Genomic DNA, 13,538 nt, shown 5'->3' with positions numbered 1-13,538 from the left:
TGTGACCTATACCTGCACTGGATGGCCAATTTCACATGTATTTTGTGTATTTTCAAAATACAAAATACTGTATTTATATTTAAATATTTTTTTTTTCACACAGTATTTTGTATTTGTATTTAAATAAATAAAAATTCACACAGTATTTTGTATTTGTATTTTAAATACATTTCCATGTATATGCCCATCTCTGTATACGGCTAAGGCCAATTGATCTGTTTTTTCGATATATTTATTTATTTCCGTCCCGAAGCAGCTCAACTCAGTGCAGAGCGCCATTGGAATTTTTCGAAACCCCCACTTTCCCCAGCACCACCTGCCTAGATCTGCTTGGGGGACTTCCCTACGGTTCCTTCCCTGCAGTAGCTTGCTTATCAATTAAATTGTGTTTAATTCTATTCGTGAGTTGTATATATATATAGGCTATATATATATATATATATATATATAGTATAAGATTATATAATTATATTTTATGTATTTATTTATGCACTTTATTTAAATAGTCATTTGGTGTGAGAACTCCTTAACATATAAGCAAATATTATCTCAAAGTCCTAAAGTTTTTTTTTTTTTTTTACAAATATAATGTAGTTTATATGTAAAAATATATATATATATTAAAATGAAAATGCTTAAAATTGTTTTAGAAGTGCAGTATAGCATGTCACTTTTCTATTTAACTCCGTTCACTACCCATGTGCTCTTTTAATATTAGGATAACCGATATTTGCCAAGTTTTCTTTACCTAACATTTTACATTTTAAATGGTTATTGAATTGTTTTGGTTCATGGCGATTTTACGTAATGGTGGATCGGTTTTGTTGATGAGGAAGAGGAGGGAGGTGTCTTATTTTTGTTTAGGTAAGTTCGGGTATTTCCAAAAGGGACTGTTCCACCAGATCATTGCCACAGTCTGTATAACCTCCCTAGATCAAATCTACCCAACAACAGCTTGTAGAAATTTTGCTATTGGCTTCCCTGTCATCTTGGAGGCTGTGCTGGTGTCGGTGGTGACAGTGCATTTAAGGTTACTGGTGTTTTACTTTCAATATTGTCTTCTTTAGACCTGAGAGGTACAGGTTCTCTCTTTGATACTCTCGAATAAATCCGTAAAAATGCGAGGACTCGTGTGTTTTGCCCTGCTCTGTGTACTGTACGTCACTGTACAAGGGAAAGTCTGTAAGTAATTCAAACTGCTTATGTGAATTCTGTATCTTATTGTTTGTTTATTGTGCTGTATTGTTGATTCTGTCGTGTGACTTGCAACTGGATTTCCCCTTGAGGATTAAAATGTTTATATATTTGTTAGCTATAATATGTCACTATGTATCTATAGAATTGATTTTATTATTATTATTGTATTTTTCCTAGCCTTCATTTACAAAACAATGTGTCATGTCACTTAGGCCTAAATGATAATCTTTTTTATATATAACCAAAGTTATGTCTTATTGTGATTGAAAATAATTAATTTATGCATATTAGTATGTTTTATATAACAACTAATGTTAGGCCTACTGTACCGAGGTTATAATTTGTAGGGTCTCTTTAGCTAAACAGACCTTAGGCCTGTAAAGACATTGCGTTTTTCTTTTTTTGTCTGCAAAGTGAATGAGGAATTCTGATGTAATTTGTGTTTCGTTTGGGACAATTCATGAAATGAAGTCTGGAAGTTTGTGTTTAATTTTGATTATGTTTCCAGAATTCTATTTCAAATAAACAATCTTCTCGTTTCATGATCAAATTTACTTTACTTGCGCGTTATCTTTGTAAACTAATTCTAACTCTATTTTCAGCCCCTCCCAAGATTCAGGTGTACAGCCATTTTCCAGGAGAGTATGGAAAACCGAATACCCTGATCTGTTATGTGAGTGGCTTCCACCCTCCTGATATCACCATCGAACTGCTGAAAAATGGAGCGCCTATGTCTGACGCCCAGCAGACTGACCTGGCCTTCGAAAAGGGCTGGCAGTTTCACCTCACCAAGAGCGCCCCCTTCACACCACAGAAAGGTGAAGATTACTCCTGCAGCGTTCGACACATGAGCAAGACAATGAATATTGTTTGGGGTGAGTGTTATGTGTGTATTTCTAGAAGATATCTTGTGTATTTGGTTTACATGACATAGCACTTGTATTGAACATCTTATGTTTTTCCGCAGAGACCAACATGTAAAGCTAACAATCAAAGGCAGACAAAGGGTGGTAAGTGTTACCTTGTTGATTATCAATTAAAAAAATATAGCAATACCAAGTTTTTTACCATTAAAATGTGTCAGTTCAGAGATGTAAAGAGGAATAAAGGTGTGTGTTTTTCTTTCTTTTTCCTAGGATAATTTGGCATGTTGTTTTTTTTTTTTGGACATTTTTCATCGTCTACAGAGACCATATTTATCCTACTGTCCCATATCACAAAGCTAATGTTGCTCAAGATGCACTATTCATTCAAATTACATCGCAACTTCCGTGATTTTAGCTTTCCTTGAGTTGACATTTTTCTTCACAAGAGTAAGATCATTTAAACCAAAGTAGCTGCTACATGTATTTTTGGATTGGTTTTAATTAGTTTATGGGTCTTTTTCACTGATTTCATTCCTCTTTGTGTAAATCCTGTGACTATTTCTGGCTTTATTTTGAAATTAGGCTTATTACAAATATTACAACCAACTATCTCTTTCAAACCAGTTGTTATATCCTCTTGTTAATCTACATATGTTCACAACTACAAATTGGAATATTAATGATTATGAATAATTCAATTTGACAAATTGCTATCGAGAAAATGTAATTTTTTAGAGAGGAAATAAAAATTTAGAAAATCTAATGAAACAATTGTGTTTATTTGCTTCAAATAGTCTGTACTGTCTTATCTTACTGCCTGTACTTTGAAGTTAAATCAACATCATAGTGATTGTAGTGAATTTCAGTTATTTGGCTAACCTAAATCATACATGTCTGCCTAGCAACTGAGCGATCAAGACGGTGATTGGATAAAAAGAAAAAAACAATCCGGAAAAAAAAAAACCCGGAAAATGTAAGAGTTTCGCTTTCTATTAAAAATGAAAAGTGCTCCAAGTTTGCGCCGAGGTTTTTTTTGTTTTTGTTTTTTAAATCTCCACTTTTATCATATTTGTTTTCATGGACTGAAGTGCGTTTGAAAGCAAAACTTTGTATCTCGCGCCCTTGACGAGTCTGCCGCGCGCTGAAAAAAAAGTCACATGACTTCCCGGAAAAAACCTGTGATGGTGACAAGCCAAGCCTCCCTCTGGTTGGCAAGCGTTGCTCAGTTGGCATGAACTAGTCATATTAATAACACTGACTGATGATGTAACCGTGAAGCTGAAATGCTGTAAAAATCACCAGCTTTTTTGATTTGAGACCTTTTGTAAATAAAGCTGTGTTTTTTTATGTAAAGATGTAAAAGAATGGACCTTTATTGATGCACATTGCATGTTCTGTGAATGCAATGCAGTAGCCTATGTAAATGTGCAATATCTGTCTTATTACAAATTCTATTAAGAGTGATAATTGACATTTTTGATGAATAACTTACGTCCTTAATTTTTTTTTTTTTTAGGCTACTGTGTGTGTTCAAGGATTTAATTTGATTATTTATTAACTCTTTTGAGACACTTTTATGAGTCTCTCTTTTGTAGCCTACATGAGGTGAAAATGATAAATGAACTTTATCTTTGATTATTGTGAGAAAGATTGACAGAGCCTCAAAACGAGTTTTATACAATTTAGCAGCCTTCAGAAGTACTAGATACTGATGATGATCTGGTGTTGATCTCATTCCAATTGCTTTTAATTTTATGTTTACATGTAGGCCTATTTGTACATCTAACTGCCATTCAATTATGGTATTTTTTTTTACTGTAAATTGTTATTAGGCTATATTAAATTAGTAATAAAATAATTTTATATGAAGATAAAACATAAAATAGTAAATGATACAAGAATAATAATAATTATTATTATATTTTATTGTTGTTATATGAAGTAGGCCTATAGGCTACTAATTATTTAATAGTAAACGATACAATGACATAAAAACAATAATAATAATTATTGTTGTTGTTATAGATAGGCTATATATAGGCTTATGTACTAATTATTTACTAAATGAATTGCTGGGGAAAAAAATTGCTTTGTTTTGTTTGATTCTCCTTTCTCTTACGAGCAAATAGTATGAGCGTTTGTGAAATTATTTAGAGGAAGTAGGTGGGGTTTGGAAATTTCCAAATTGTAGCAAGAGCCATCAACACAAGAGAGCAGTGTAGAGTCAACAGTCCGAAGGACATGAAACATCTAACCAAACTTGACACACCTGTGTATGGTATCGACTAGAGGAAGATGTCAGGTAAAATAGACCCGTCGACGTTCCTCTTCGACGTCCCGCCGGTGCTCATGAGGACTTTCTGTAGACTGATGGACAGCGGGGTGGACGGTCTGGGGTGGAGAGCTTTAGGTAAAACTACGCACTTTATCATAACAATGTAGCATCGTACTACCGTTACCTTAGAATGAAGTTAAGCAAACAATCATCTCAGCAATTTCCCTACATTTATCTTCTTTGGGAATGTGTTGATGTTAAATTATAGCCGCTGGAATATACTGTTCAAATATTCTGTTCAAGCTTCTTTTCTCCCCACAATGTACAGTCTTAAAAATAAAGGTTCTAAAATGGGGTTTTCGCAGCGATGTATGGCAAGCCGGTGTAACATTTAATCCTTAAAACCGACTAGTATCTATTTTCATGCTACTAGCACTTATTTTTTAGATACTGGTATCTATTCCATTTAGTACTAGGCTACTTATTCATTAGCTACTAGTGCTTATTCTTTAGGTACTAGTGCTTATTCTTTAGATACTAGTGTTTATTATTTAGGTACTAGTGCCTATATGTAATATAGTGCATATATACTCTTATTTTGACATGACTCGCATTCTCAGTTTGATTAATAACATATTAGATTAATTTTTGAATTTAATATTTGTATTATTTAATATTAAAGATTAATATTCAGAATTTTTGATTAAGGAATTATGAATGCTCTCCAAAAGTTCCAATTGTGTTCCATTGTGGTTGTTTGGCTGGTGGGTATGAATCCGTTTTTGGATCTACTTAACTATTGTTTGGATTTTATTATTGGCAGTTAAGTCTTTATTATAGCCTACTGTACATCCAAAACAATAAATGTCATATTAAACGTATATCTTTCCTTGCGTTCATGCTAACCAATTAACTAGATAAACCAACAAAACCAGTTACTTATGAAAAATCTATCTTCTATAGCCTAGTTCAGCCTGCATTACCATAACTCTGATTGGATGGTTGAGAGTATACTCATGTTTATGTAATGATCTGTTTGAAAGAAGATATCTCTTAATATTTTCTTACTCTTATTCATTAGATACTAGTGCTTATTTATTAAATGCTATTATTTTTCATTAGATACTAGTAGTTATTCATTATGTACTAGTATTTATTTATTAGACACTACTAGTATCTTTTGTAATTGTTACTAGTAACTATTCTTATTTTACTAGTCACAGAGTTCAATTAAAAATCTTACTAGTAAAATAAAAAATCTTACTAGTAACATTTGGAATAAATACTAGTATCTAATAAATAGGTACTAGTATATATTGAATAAGTACTAGTAGCTAATTAATTAGTACTGGTGTCTAATTAATAGGTACTAGTATCTAATCCATAAGTACTAGTATCTAATGAATAAGTACTAGTATATATTTAATAGGTACTAGTATCTAATTAATAGGTACTAGTATTTAATGACTTAGTACTAGTAGGTTAACTGTTAACTGGAGATGTTTTATTTATTTGTAGAATTGGTACATTCGTGCGGCGAGCCTGCGAGATATTTTAAAAAGTGGTGGGGACATGTCCCACCCGCAAATTACACCTATGGGTACTAGTATCTAAAGAATAGGCACTAGTACCAAAATAATAAGCACTAGTAGCTAATGAATAAGTACTAGTACTCAATGGAATTGACACTAGTATCTAAAAAATAAGTACTAGTAGCATGAAAATAGATACTAGTAGGTTTTACTAGTAGGTAGGGATACTATGGCTGTCAATGGGGACCAGCAACTGTTTAATTACCAACCTTCTTTAAAATATCTTCTTTTGTGTTTAGCAGAAGAAAGGAAATCATACAGGTTTGGAACAACTTGAGGGAGAGTAAATGATGACAGAATTTTCATTTTTGGGTGAACTATCCCTTTAATAACAAAAGATGCCAATAAAGAAAGAACCTTTATTTTTAGGAATTAGATTGGCATTAGTTGGTCAAAACTGGTACAATACGGTCACTAACTGGTCCAAGAAGATCTACCATCAACAATCCAGCTTCTACTTTGTAATTTGTCCCCACAAACGGTGGTCAACAAACTAATGATCAGCTTGAACCAACTAGAAATACAAAACACAACTATCAGGCAGCTTAGGCTGGATTTTCCAACAGAGAGGGTCTTCTTGTGGGAAAAATTTTGTGACATTCATCCCGGTCTGATTCCTTCCAGCTGCCCGCATCCTTCCCAGTCAGCTGGAGGTGAGATGTACTGAAATGTACGTGGCTGCTGGGAAAAGTCCAACACAAGAGCTCATGTGGTCGTGGGCCCAGCAGAATAAAAGAGTGGGGGATCTGCTGAAGGTTCTGGATGAGATGGGTCATTCTCGAGCCACCAGTCTTTTTCAGTCACAAGGTAACATCCTCATCTTCATAGCTAATTCTGGTTGTGATGTTCCCTTTATGATAATGTACCATGGTAACTGTATGCTAAAATGGTTGCTACAGTAATTGTACACAATAACTACAGTAAATATAGAAACAAATAAATGAAAATAAATGAATGAGTCTGAAAGCTTTAAAGGAGATGTTGTATTATTATTAATAATGTTATTATTTTAGTATTAGCAATAACTGTCGTAACTAATATTTTAGGGGAATCTTGTAAGGGTTGTTTACAGTTTACTGTCTCTCCAACTTTCTCTTATTAGTCACTGAAGCTTTCTATATCAGCTAGTGTTACTTAAAATTTGTAACGTATATTGTACTTTAAAGAGGAACTTGACAAGCCTAAATATGTTGTGAACTGGATGCAAAAACAAAGCATGCGATTTAAAAAAGCAGCTGTGCATGTAACCCACAGTTCTAACAAATGGTATCGCCCACAAGCCCACACACCACAGGAAAGACAACGTAATGAAACTGCTCTAACGAAACTGCCACAGTTTAACAAACAGTAACCAAACTTATTTGATTCTATTCTAGACTTTTCATGTGTGCTGAAGTCATCCTCGCCCCCTCTCTTTGCTATGGTAATGGTGTTTTTTTCTGTTTGATGTTGTTATTTCTGCAGATTTGTAAAGATTCTGGTCAGATGCTTGTCTTTTTTGTGGTTTAGGATTGTTAGAAAGCAAAAGCCTGAATACCCGCAAACTCTACATATGTTTTTACATTTACCCTATCTATATATAATTTTTTATTACATTTTTTTCAATTAGCATCTGCAAAATACTGAGAAATTCTGTCAAACTGCAGCTCTTCATCCAGAGTCTATTTCTGTTGAAGGTAATTTGCTCTCAAAGTACGAGCACATTTGTATTTGACTGTTGCCTTTGCTTTAGTTAGTATTGTTGTACATGTAGCGGTAATACAAGAACTAACTATACGTTATTCTAGATATTACGTAAAAAGTTTCATTTCTGTTTTGAGTGGTCTCATGAGGATATGAGATGAAACCTTATTTGTCCATCTCGTAGGTGAAAAACAGAAGTATTGCATCACATATTCAGACGTCATAGTGGGAACGAGACATTTCCACCAGGACCTAAAAATAGGAGAAAGCGTGTTCGCCGAGGTCTACTGTGGGAGATGGGGAAACAGATCTTTTGCTGTGAAAGTTTTCAAACAGGTCCTAACCTATTCAAATCTATGGACGTTTGTTTCCACCATGGAATATTCAACGTGGAATAATTGTTGTATATACAGTACTGTGCAAAAGTCTTGGGCATGTTAATATTCCATGTAAATGATGAAAAACTATGCGCAAGTGACAAAAGCCGTTTTAAATGCAAAGGGTCGTTACGCCATATATTGATTTGAATTAGTTATTAGAAGTTAAATCATAAATAAATTCAAATTGTGATTTTATTTTTGAAAGCATTCTCACTTAAAGGAACACTCCACCGTTTTTTGAAATAGGGCTTATTCACCTTCTTTCCTACATTTAGATAGGTGGGCAAATGCATTTTTGTCTCAGTGCATGCATTGTTTTAGTTTGACAGGGTCGGCGCTAGCTTAGCTTAGCATAATGAATGGAATCCTTTGTTGCCAGCTAGCATGTCCTGAGTAAAAGTGATATATAAAAAAAAAAAAAAAACACCTAATTACTACTTTGTGGCCTGCGTATTCACAACAAGTACAAATAGCGATGCAGATTAACACTAGGTGATTTCCTAGGCAGATATTGACTTGGGACTATATTAGGGGGAAGCACAGGCAAAGCACTGCTACTTGGGCGCAGAGATATCACGCCCAAGTAGCAGTGCTTCGCCTGTGCTTCCCCCTAATATAGTCCTTAATATATAAGTCAATATCTGCATAGGAAATCACCTAGTGTTAATCTGCATCGCTATTTGTACTTGTTGTGAATACGCAGGCCACAATAAGTAATTAGGTGGGTTTTTTTTTTTTATATCACTTTTACTCAGGACATGCTAGCTGGCAACAAAGGATTCCATTCATTATGCTAAGCTAAGCTAGCGCCGACCCTGTCAAACTAAAACAATGCATGCACTGAGACAAAAATGCATTTGCCCACCTATCTAAATGTAGGAAAGAAGGTGAATAAGCCCTATTTCAAAAAACGGTGGAGTGTTCCTTTAACAGCATTTTAACACAAGTGCCAGTACTTTTCACAGTACTGTAGCTTTGCAGGAAGGTTTCTTCAAGCATCTTGGAGACGTTCCCGGAGATATTAACATGCCTAAGACTTTTGCCCAGTACTGTATATATAAACTTGCAGTTAAAATGTCTGAGATGCTAGAAAATAATTTTTTCTTAGAATTGCGATTGTGGGAAATAAGGTCAAAATTGTCCGACAAAAAGTCGACAATTCCCTTATCAATTTTTTATTTCGTGGTGTAAACAAACTTTCATAAATATCTTAAAATGTGTCTCAAAACATCTTTTTACATCTTATCTACATCTTCTAACAGACCCATTTTTATTTTGTTTACCTGTATTTGCACATTCATTTGCCATTACATTACTATGTTCTTTTCTGGCAGTTGTTCTATATTAAATTAATAATAAAATACTAGAAATACATAACAATAATAATAAAATAGTAAATAATATAAGAACATAATAATAATAACAATGTAAGTATGTAATGTACTAATTATTTACTGAATTAACTGATGGAAATTATTTTACTGTGGAAGATGGGGAAACCGATCTTTCTCAAACAGGTCCTATCCTATTAATGTCTGACTTTACATACAGATATAATGCCATTACAGTTTTTAAAAAACACTTATCAAATTCTTTGTTATATTAACAGGAAAATAAAGCTAATTGGAAGGCGTTGTGGGAAAAATTCACCAAAGAAATCGAAGTTCTACAACTGTAGGTTCAGTCTACAGTCTGCTCGATCATATTCAAATGGTGTTTTTATCATGTTGTCAGTTGTTCTCATTTTTGTCTGCTTAGGTATCAGCATCCTAATATCTTGGAGTTATGGGGCAGCTTTTCAGAGGCTGATCGCTTCTGTTTAGTTTATCCGTACCTTCGTAACGGATCATTGTTCCACAGGCTTCATGAGGTAAATCATCTGCCAGCAAACTGTAACATGCTATAGTAGTAATATATAAAGAAGTTTTCATAGGCTCTACTCTTGCATTTGTTACAGGAAGTTGACAGGCCTCTATCATGGCAGGAAAGACTGAACATCATAAAAGGCACCGCAAAGGCAGTCCACCACCTACATACTGCACAACCGTGCATGGTTATTTGTGGAAACATTACGAGGTGTCACTTTGAAGCCATAGCTACACATTTGGAGTAAAGGTCATGCATTGAAATGAGCTTGTTTTGTGTTCGTTTCACAGCTCAAACATACTCTTGGATGAGAAGCTGCAGCCCAAATTATCAGATTTTGGATTAGCTCATCTGAGACCCCACTCTGTTAACCAGAGCTTCACCATCGTCATGGATACCGGCTCTCATAGCAACCTTGGCTATCTCCCAGAGGAGTACATGCGTGATGGCAAGCTGTCTGTCAAACTTGACGTTTACAGTCTTGGCATGGTGAGTTCAGCATCCTTTTTCAAAAATGATATTCCAGAGCCAGGTACGATTTGTATAAATAAAGATTTACGTCAGAATTTGAATGGTAAACATTCGGTTCAAGCTGCAGAATACTGTTCATTAATATGTCCTTCTCATTTATTACTTAGCAGTCATGACAGGCCAAACATAATTCAGCTCTTATGTTTTGTTTATTAAATTTTCTATGCTTGAAGGTGATATTAGAGACATGTACAGGACAGAAGGTGAAACAGGAGAAAGCAAAGAACCTGTTTCTGGTAAGAATCCATTCCAAAAAATTTTTTTATATATATATATATATATATATATATATATATACATATATTGTGTATACATTTGTGAGTCTGCTCAAGCTGTCGCATCCGTCTTTTCACATGCAATACATTATATAACACAAATACAATAGCATGTCACTCTGTTGGCATCTTACAACAGTTCCCAATTTCGAGCAATTTTAAAGAATATCATGACAGAATATGCTCAAAGGCATGAAGATAGTTAACTCCACATCAGCAACATAAATTCATCAACTAACCATTCTACATTCTACATGTTGTCTCTCCATCATTGTCCGACTCAGTTTAAACGTAAAAGGCAGAACAGTTTCTGACATTTTAGTGCTTGTCAGCGTGAGGTAATCGGAACTGCTAACACACACACACACACACACACACACACACACACACACACACACACAAGCAGTTGAAGCTCCGCCCTCTGTTCCGGAAGCAGCAGCTCATTTGCATTTAAAGGGACACACACGTTTTTACTGACCCTCAAAAAGGGACAACTTTAATAAGAAAAAAAAAATTGAGCTAAAACTTCACATACACACTCTGGGGACAACAGAGACTTACTTTACATATTGTAAAAAGGGGCATTATACCACCCCTTTAATACTATTATAATAGTTTTATTCATTAAAGGAGCTTTAAATTGATCAAAAGTGACACATTTACATATTTACATTATAACAAAAAAAATATTTAAAATAAATGCTGTTTTATTTGTCAAAGTATCCTGAAAAGAATGTATGACACTTTCCACAAAAATATTAAGCTGCACAGCTGTTTTCAAAATCTTGAGCACCAAATCAGCATATTAAAATGATTTCTAAAGGACAAAAATGAAAACCATTATTTTGAATATTTGACAGTATTACTGTGAGACATGTATGATATGTAACATTTTTATTTAATTATATTGAAAGGGATAATTCACCCAAACTAAAAAATCTGTCATCATTTACTCACCCTCAACATTCTTCAAAATATCTTCTTTTGTGTTCAGCAGAAGAAATACATTTATACAGGTTTGGAACAACTTGAGGGAGAGTAAATGATGACCATTTTCATTTTTGGGTGAACTATCCCTTTATTGATCAATGTTTTATGAAATTGAGTTTTGTTTACAGCATGCTTTAATGGTTTAAATCGAAGAAAATTTTGATTCCTCATGATATTAATCCATTTCATATTTTACATTAATAGAATTGATGACAACATAACTGTGCCCTTCGCTGACTTATGCCATTGCATTTCTTTAGAGAGACGTACTGCATTCAGAGTTTGAGGAAAAAGGCTCTGTTGATGCCTGTCTGCGGTTTTTAGATCCCAAAGTTGAGCACTGGCCTCCTGCGGTGGCACTTAGTCTGCTCCGAATCGGACTAGAGTGCACAGGAAGCAGAATGAGAGTCAGACCGACCATGGAGATGGTTAGTAAATGGCCTCATTTACTCAAACATATACACATATAAACATATATGTATAAACATTTTATTCGTCTTCAGGTGCTTCAGAAACTAAGCCAACTTCTTCCCTTGCCTGAACCCACTGAGGACCAACCACACACCCTAGACGATACGATCTTCCTTCAGTGGCCATACAACGGCCACGGTCCGGGTCTAAGCCTCCCTACTGAAGATGATGAAATGTGCAGCCCACCGCTGGAAGCCAGACTTCCCAAACTGGGAGAACCCTGCGAGTGCAGCCAGTCTGAAGTCACTTTCTTGAGTGTGGGAGATCCCGACTTGTCGCATTCCCCCAGGGAATCTCTCCAGGAAAATGACAAAGTGGTTTCAGCATCACAAAATGTGCAGGCCGACTCTGCACCTCACCTGGACTTATATGGGAGTTTGCCTGTGGAGTGCAGTTGTACCACCGGAGCCGAAGTGCAGGGGTGTGAGGACTGCTGCGCTAATGGCTTCAGTCGGTCGGTTTTTTATGTCACTCTAGGCAAGTCAAGGAAGAATACACTTGGACATCTGTCTGGAAGTATTAGGTTTCATTGACTAATCTACGTCCAGAAATAATATCCAACATTTTTCTGTTTCAGATGATGATGCCCTGCACTCTAAGGGTGACGTCAGGAATCCAGCAAAAGAGAAAATGAAGAATAAAATTCACTTGTACAACCAGGGGCTTATAAATACAGATGAACTTCTATCAAATAAGTCAGAGTGATTCACCCGGGTCGGATATCTCTATAAAAAATTTACTCTGGGAGTTCAATCAGCAGTGGGGAGTGTTGGTGCACATTTTGTTAAAAATACTTTATTTTTATTTTTTTGCTGTATTTAAAAATATTTGAATATGTTTTAACAATAATTTTATATTTATCTACTTAAAATGAAAGGAGTTTAGAGATAGCCTATACTTTATAACATATCCTCAAACTGTGTTTTAACATAAAAAAGAAGATTAAAAGTGGGTATGTGTATGTTGTATATTATAACTAATATATTTTTATGCAGATGCTTGCAACTACTGTCATTTAAGGGAGTGGAGGTCATTTATAATAGTTGACTGTTTGTTAAACCAATTATTTTAATGACTAAAGATGAAATCATTGCATGTTAAAACACTTCCCGATAGTGTCTAGAAATCCCTATGCAATGTAGTTTACGTTTTTTACGACTTAAGTATAATTAAGAAAACATAAGGGGCTTTTGATCTAATATGTTATGTGCGTAGTTATTTTAACCCATGCAATTAATCTACCGTTTTTTGTCATAATAAAGAGAACGAAAGCAACTACAATAATAATAATTTTACCGAGACTTTTATTTTGGAATCATCTGATGGCTGTTGAGTGGTGCAGTAATATAATCATCGATAAGAACCGCGAAATTAAAATGTATTTTCATTTGATTTAAATAGTATTACGTTGA

The 13,538-nt window shown here is 34.6% G+C and overlaps 2 protein-coding genes across 2 annotated transcripts; both read left to right on the top strand.

The window, feature by feature from the left end:
- The first annotated feature begins 908 nt into the window (after nucleotides 1-908).
- Nucleotides 909-3,416, top strand: b2m (beta-2-microglobulin). Its single transcript, XM_084406463.1, has 4 exons — nucleotides 909-1,182; nucleotides 1,800-2,072; nucleotides 2,165-2,207; nucleotides 2,334-3,416. The coding sequence occupies exons 1-3, from the start codon at nucleotides 1,119-1,121 to the stop codon at nucleotides 2,176-2,178; spliced, it is 351 nt and encodes a 116-aa protein (XP_084262589.1). The 5' UTR covers nucleotides 909-1,118; the 3' UTR covers nucleotides 2,179-2,207; nucleotides 2,334-3,416.
- An 844-nt stretch (nucleotides 3,417-4,260) lies between these two features.
- Nucleotides 4,261-12,990, top strand: irak3 (interleukin-1 receptor-associated kinase 3). The gene is made up of 13 exons (XM_084406464.1): nucleotides 4,261-4,473; nucleotides 6,555-6,737; nucleotides 7,307-7,353; nucleotides 7,540-7,606; nucleotides 7,798-7,949; nucleotides 9,603-9,667; nucleotides 9,752-9,863; nucleotides 9,951-10,069; nucleotides 10,150-10,348; nucleotides 10,564-10,626; nucleotides 11,916-12,083; nucleotides 12,159-12,603; nucleotides 12,704-12,990. The coding sequence occupies exons 1-13, from the start codon at nucleotides 4,359-4,361 to the stop codon at nucleotides 12,829-12,831; spliced, it is 1,863 nt and encodes a 620-aa protein (XP_084262590.1). The 5' UTR covers nucleotides 4,261-4,358; the 3' UTR covers nucleotides 12,832-12,990.
- The last annotated feature ends 548 nt before the right edge of the window (nucleotides 12,991-13,538 follow it).

The sequence above is a fragment of the Rutilus rutilus genome (assembly GCF_951802725.1).
Source record: "Rutilus rutilus genome assembly, chromosome: 4".
In the NCBI taxonomy this organism is placed as follows: Eukaryota; Metazoa; Chordata; class Actinopteri; order Cypriniformes; family Leuciscidae; genus Rutilus; species Rutilus rutilus.
Note: the sequence above shows the minus strand (reverse complement) of the source record. Positions and strands in the feature narration are given on the sequence as shown.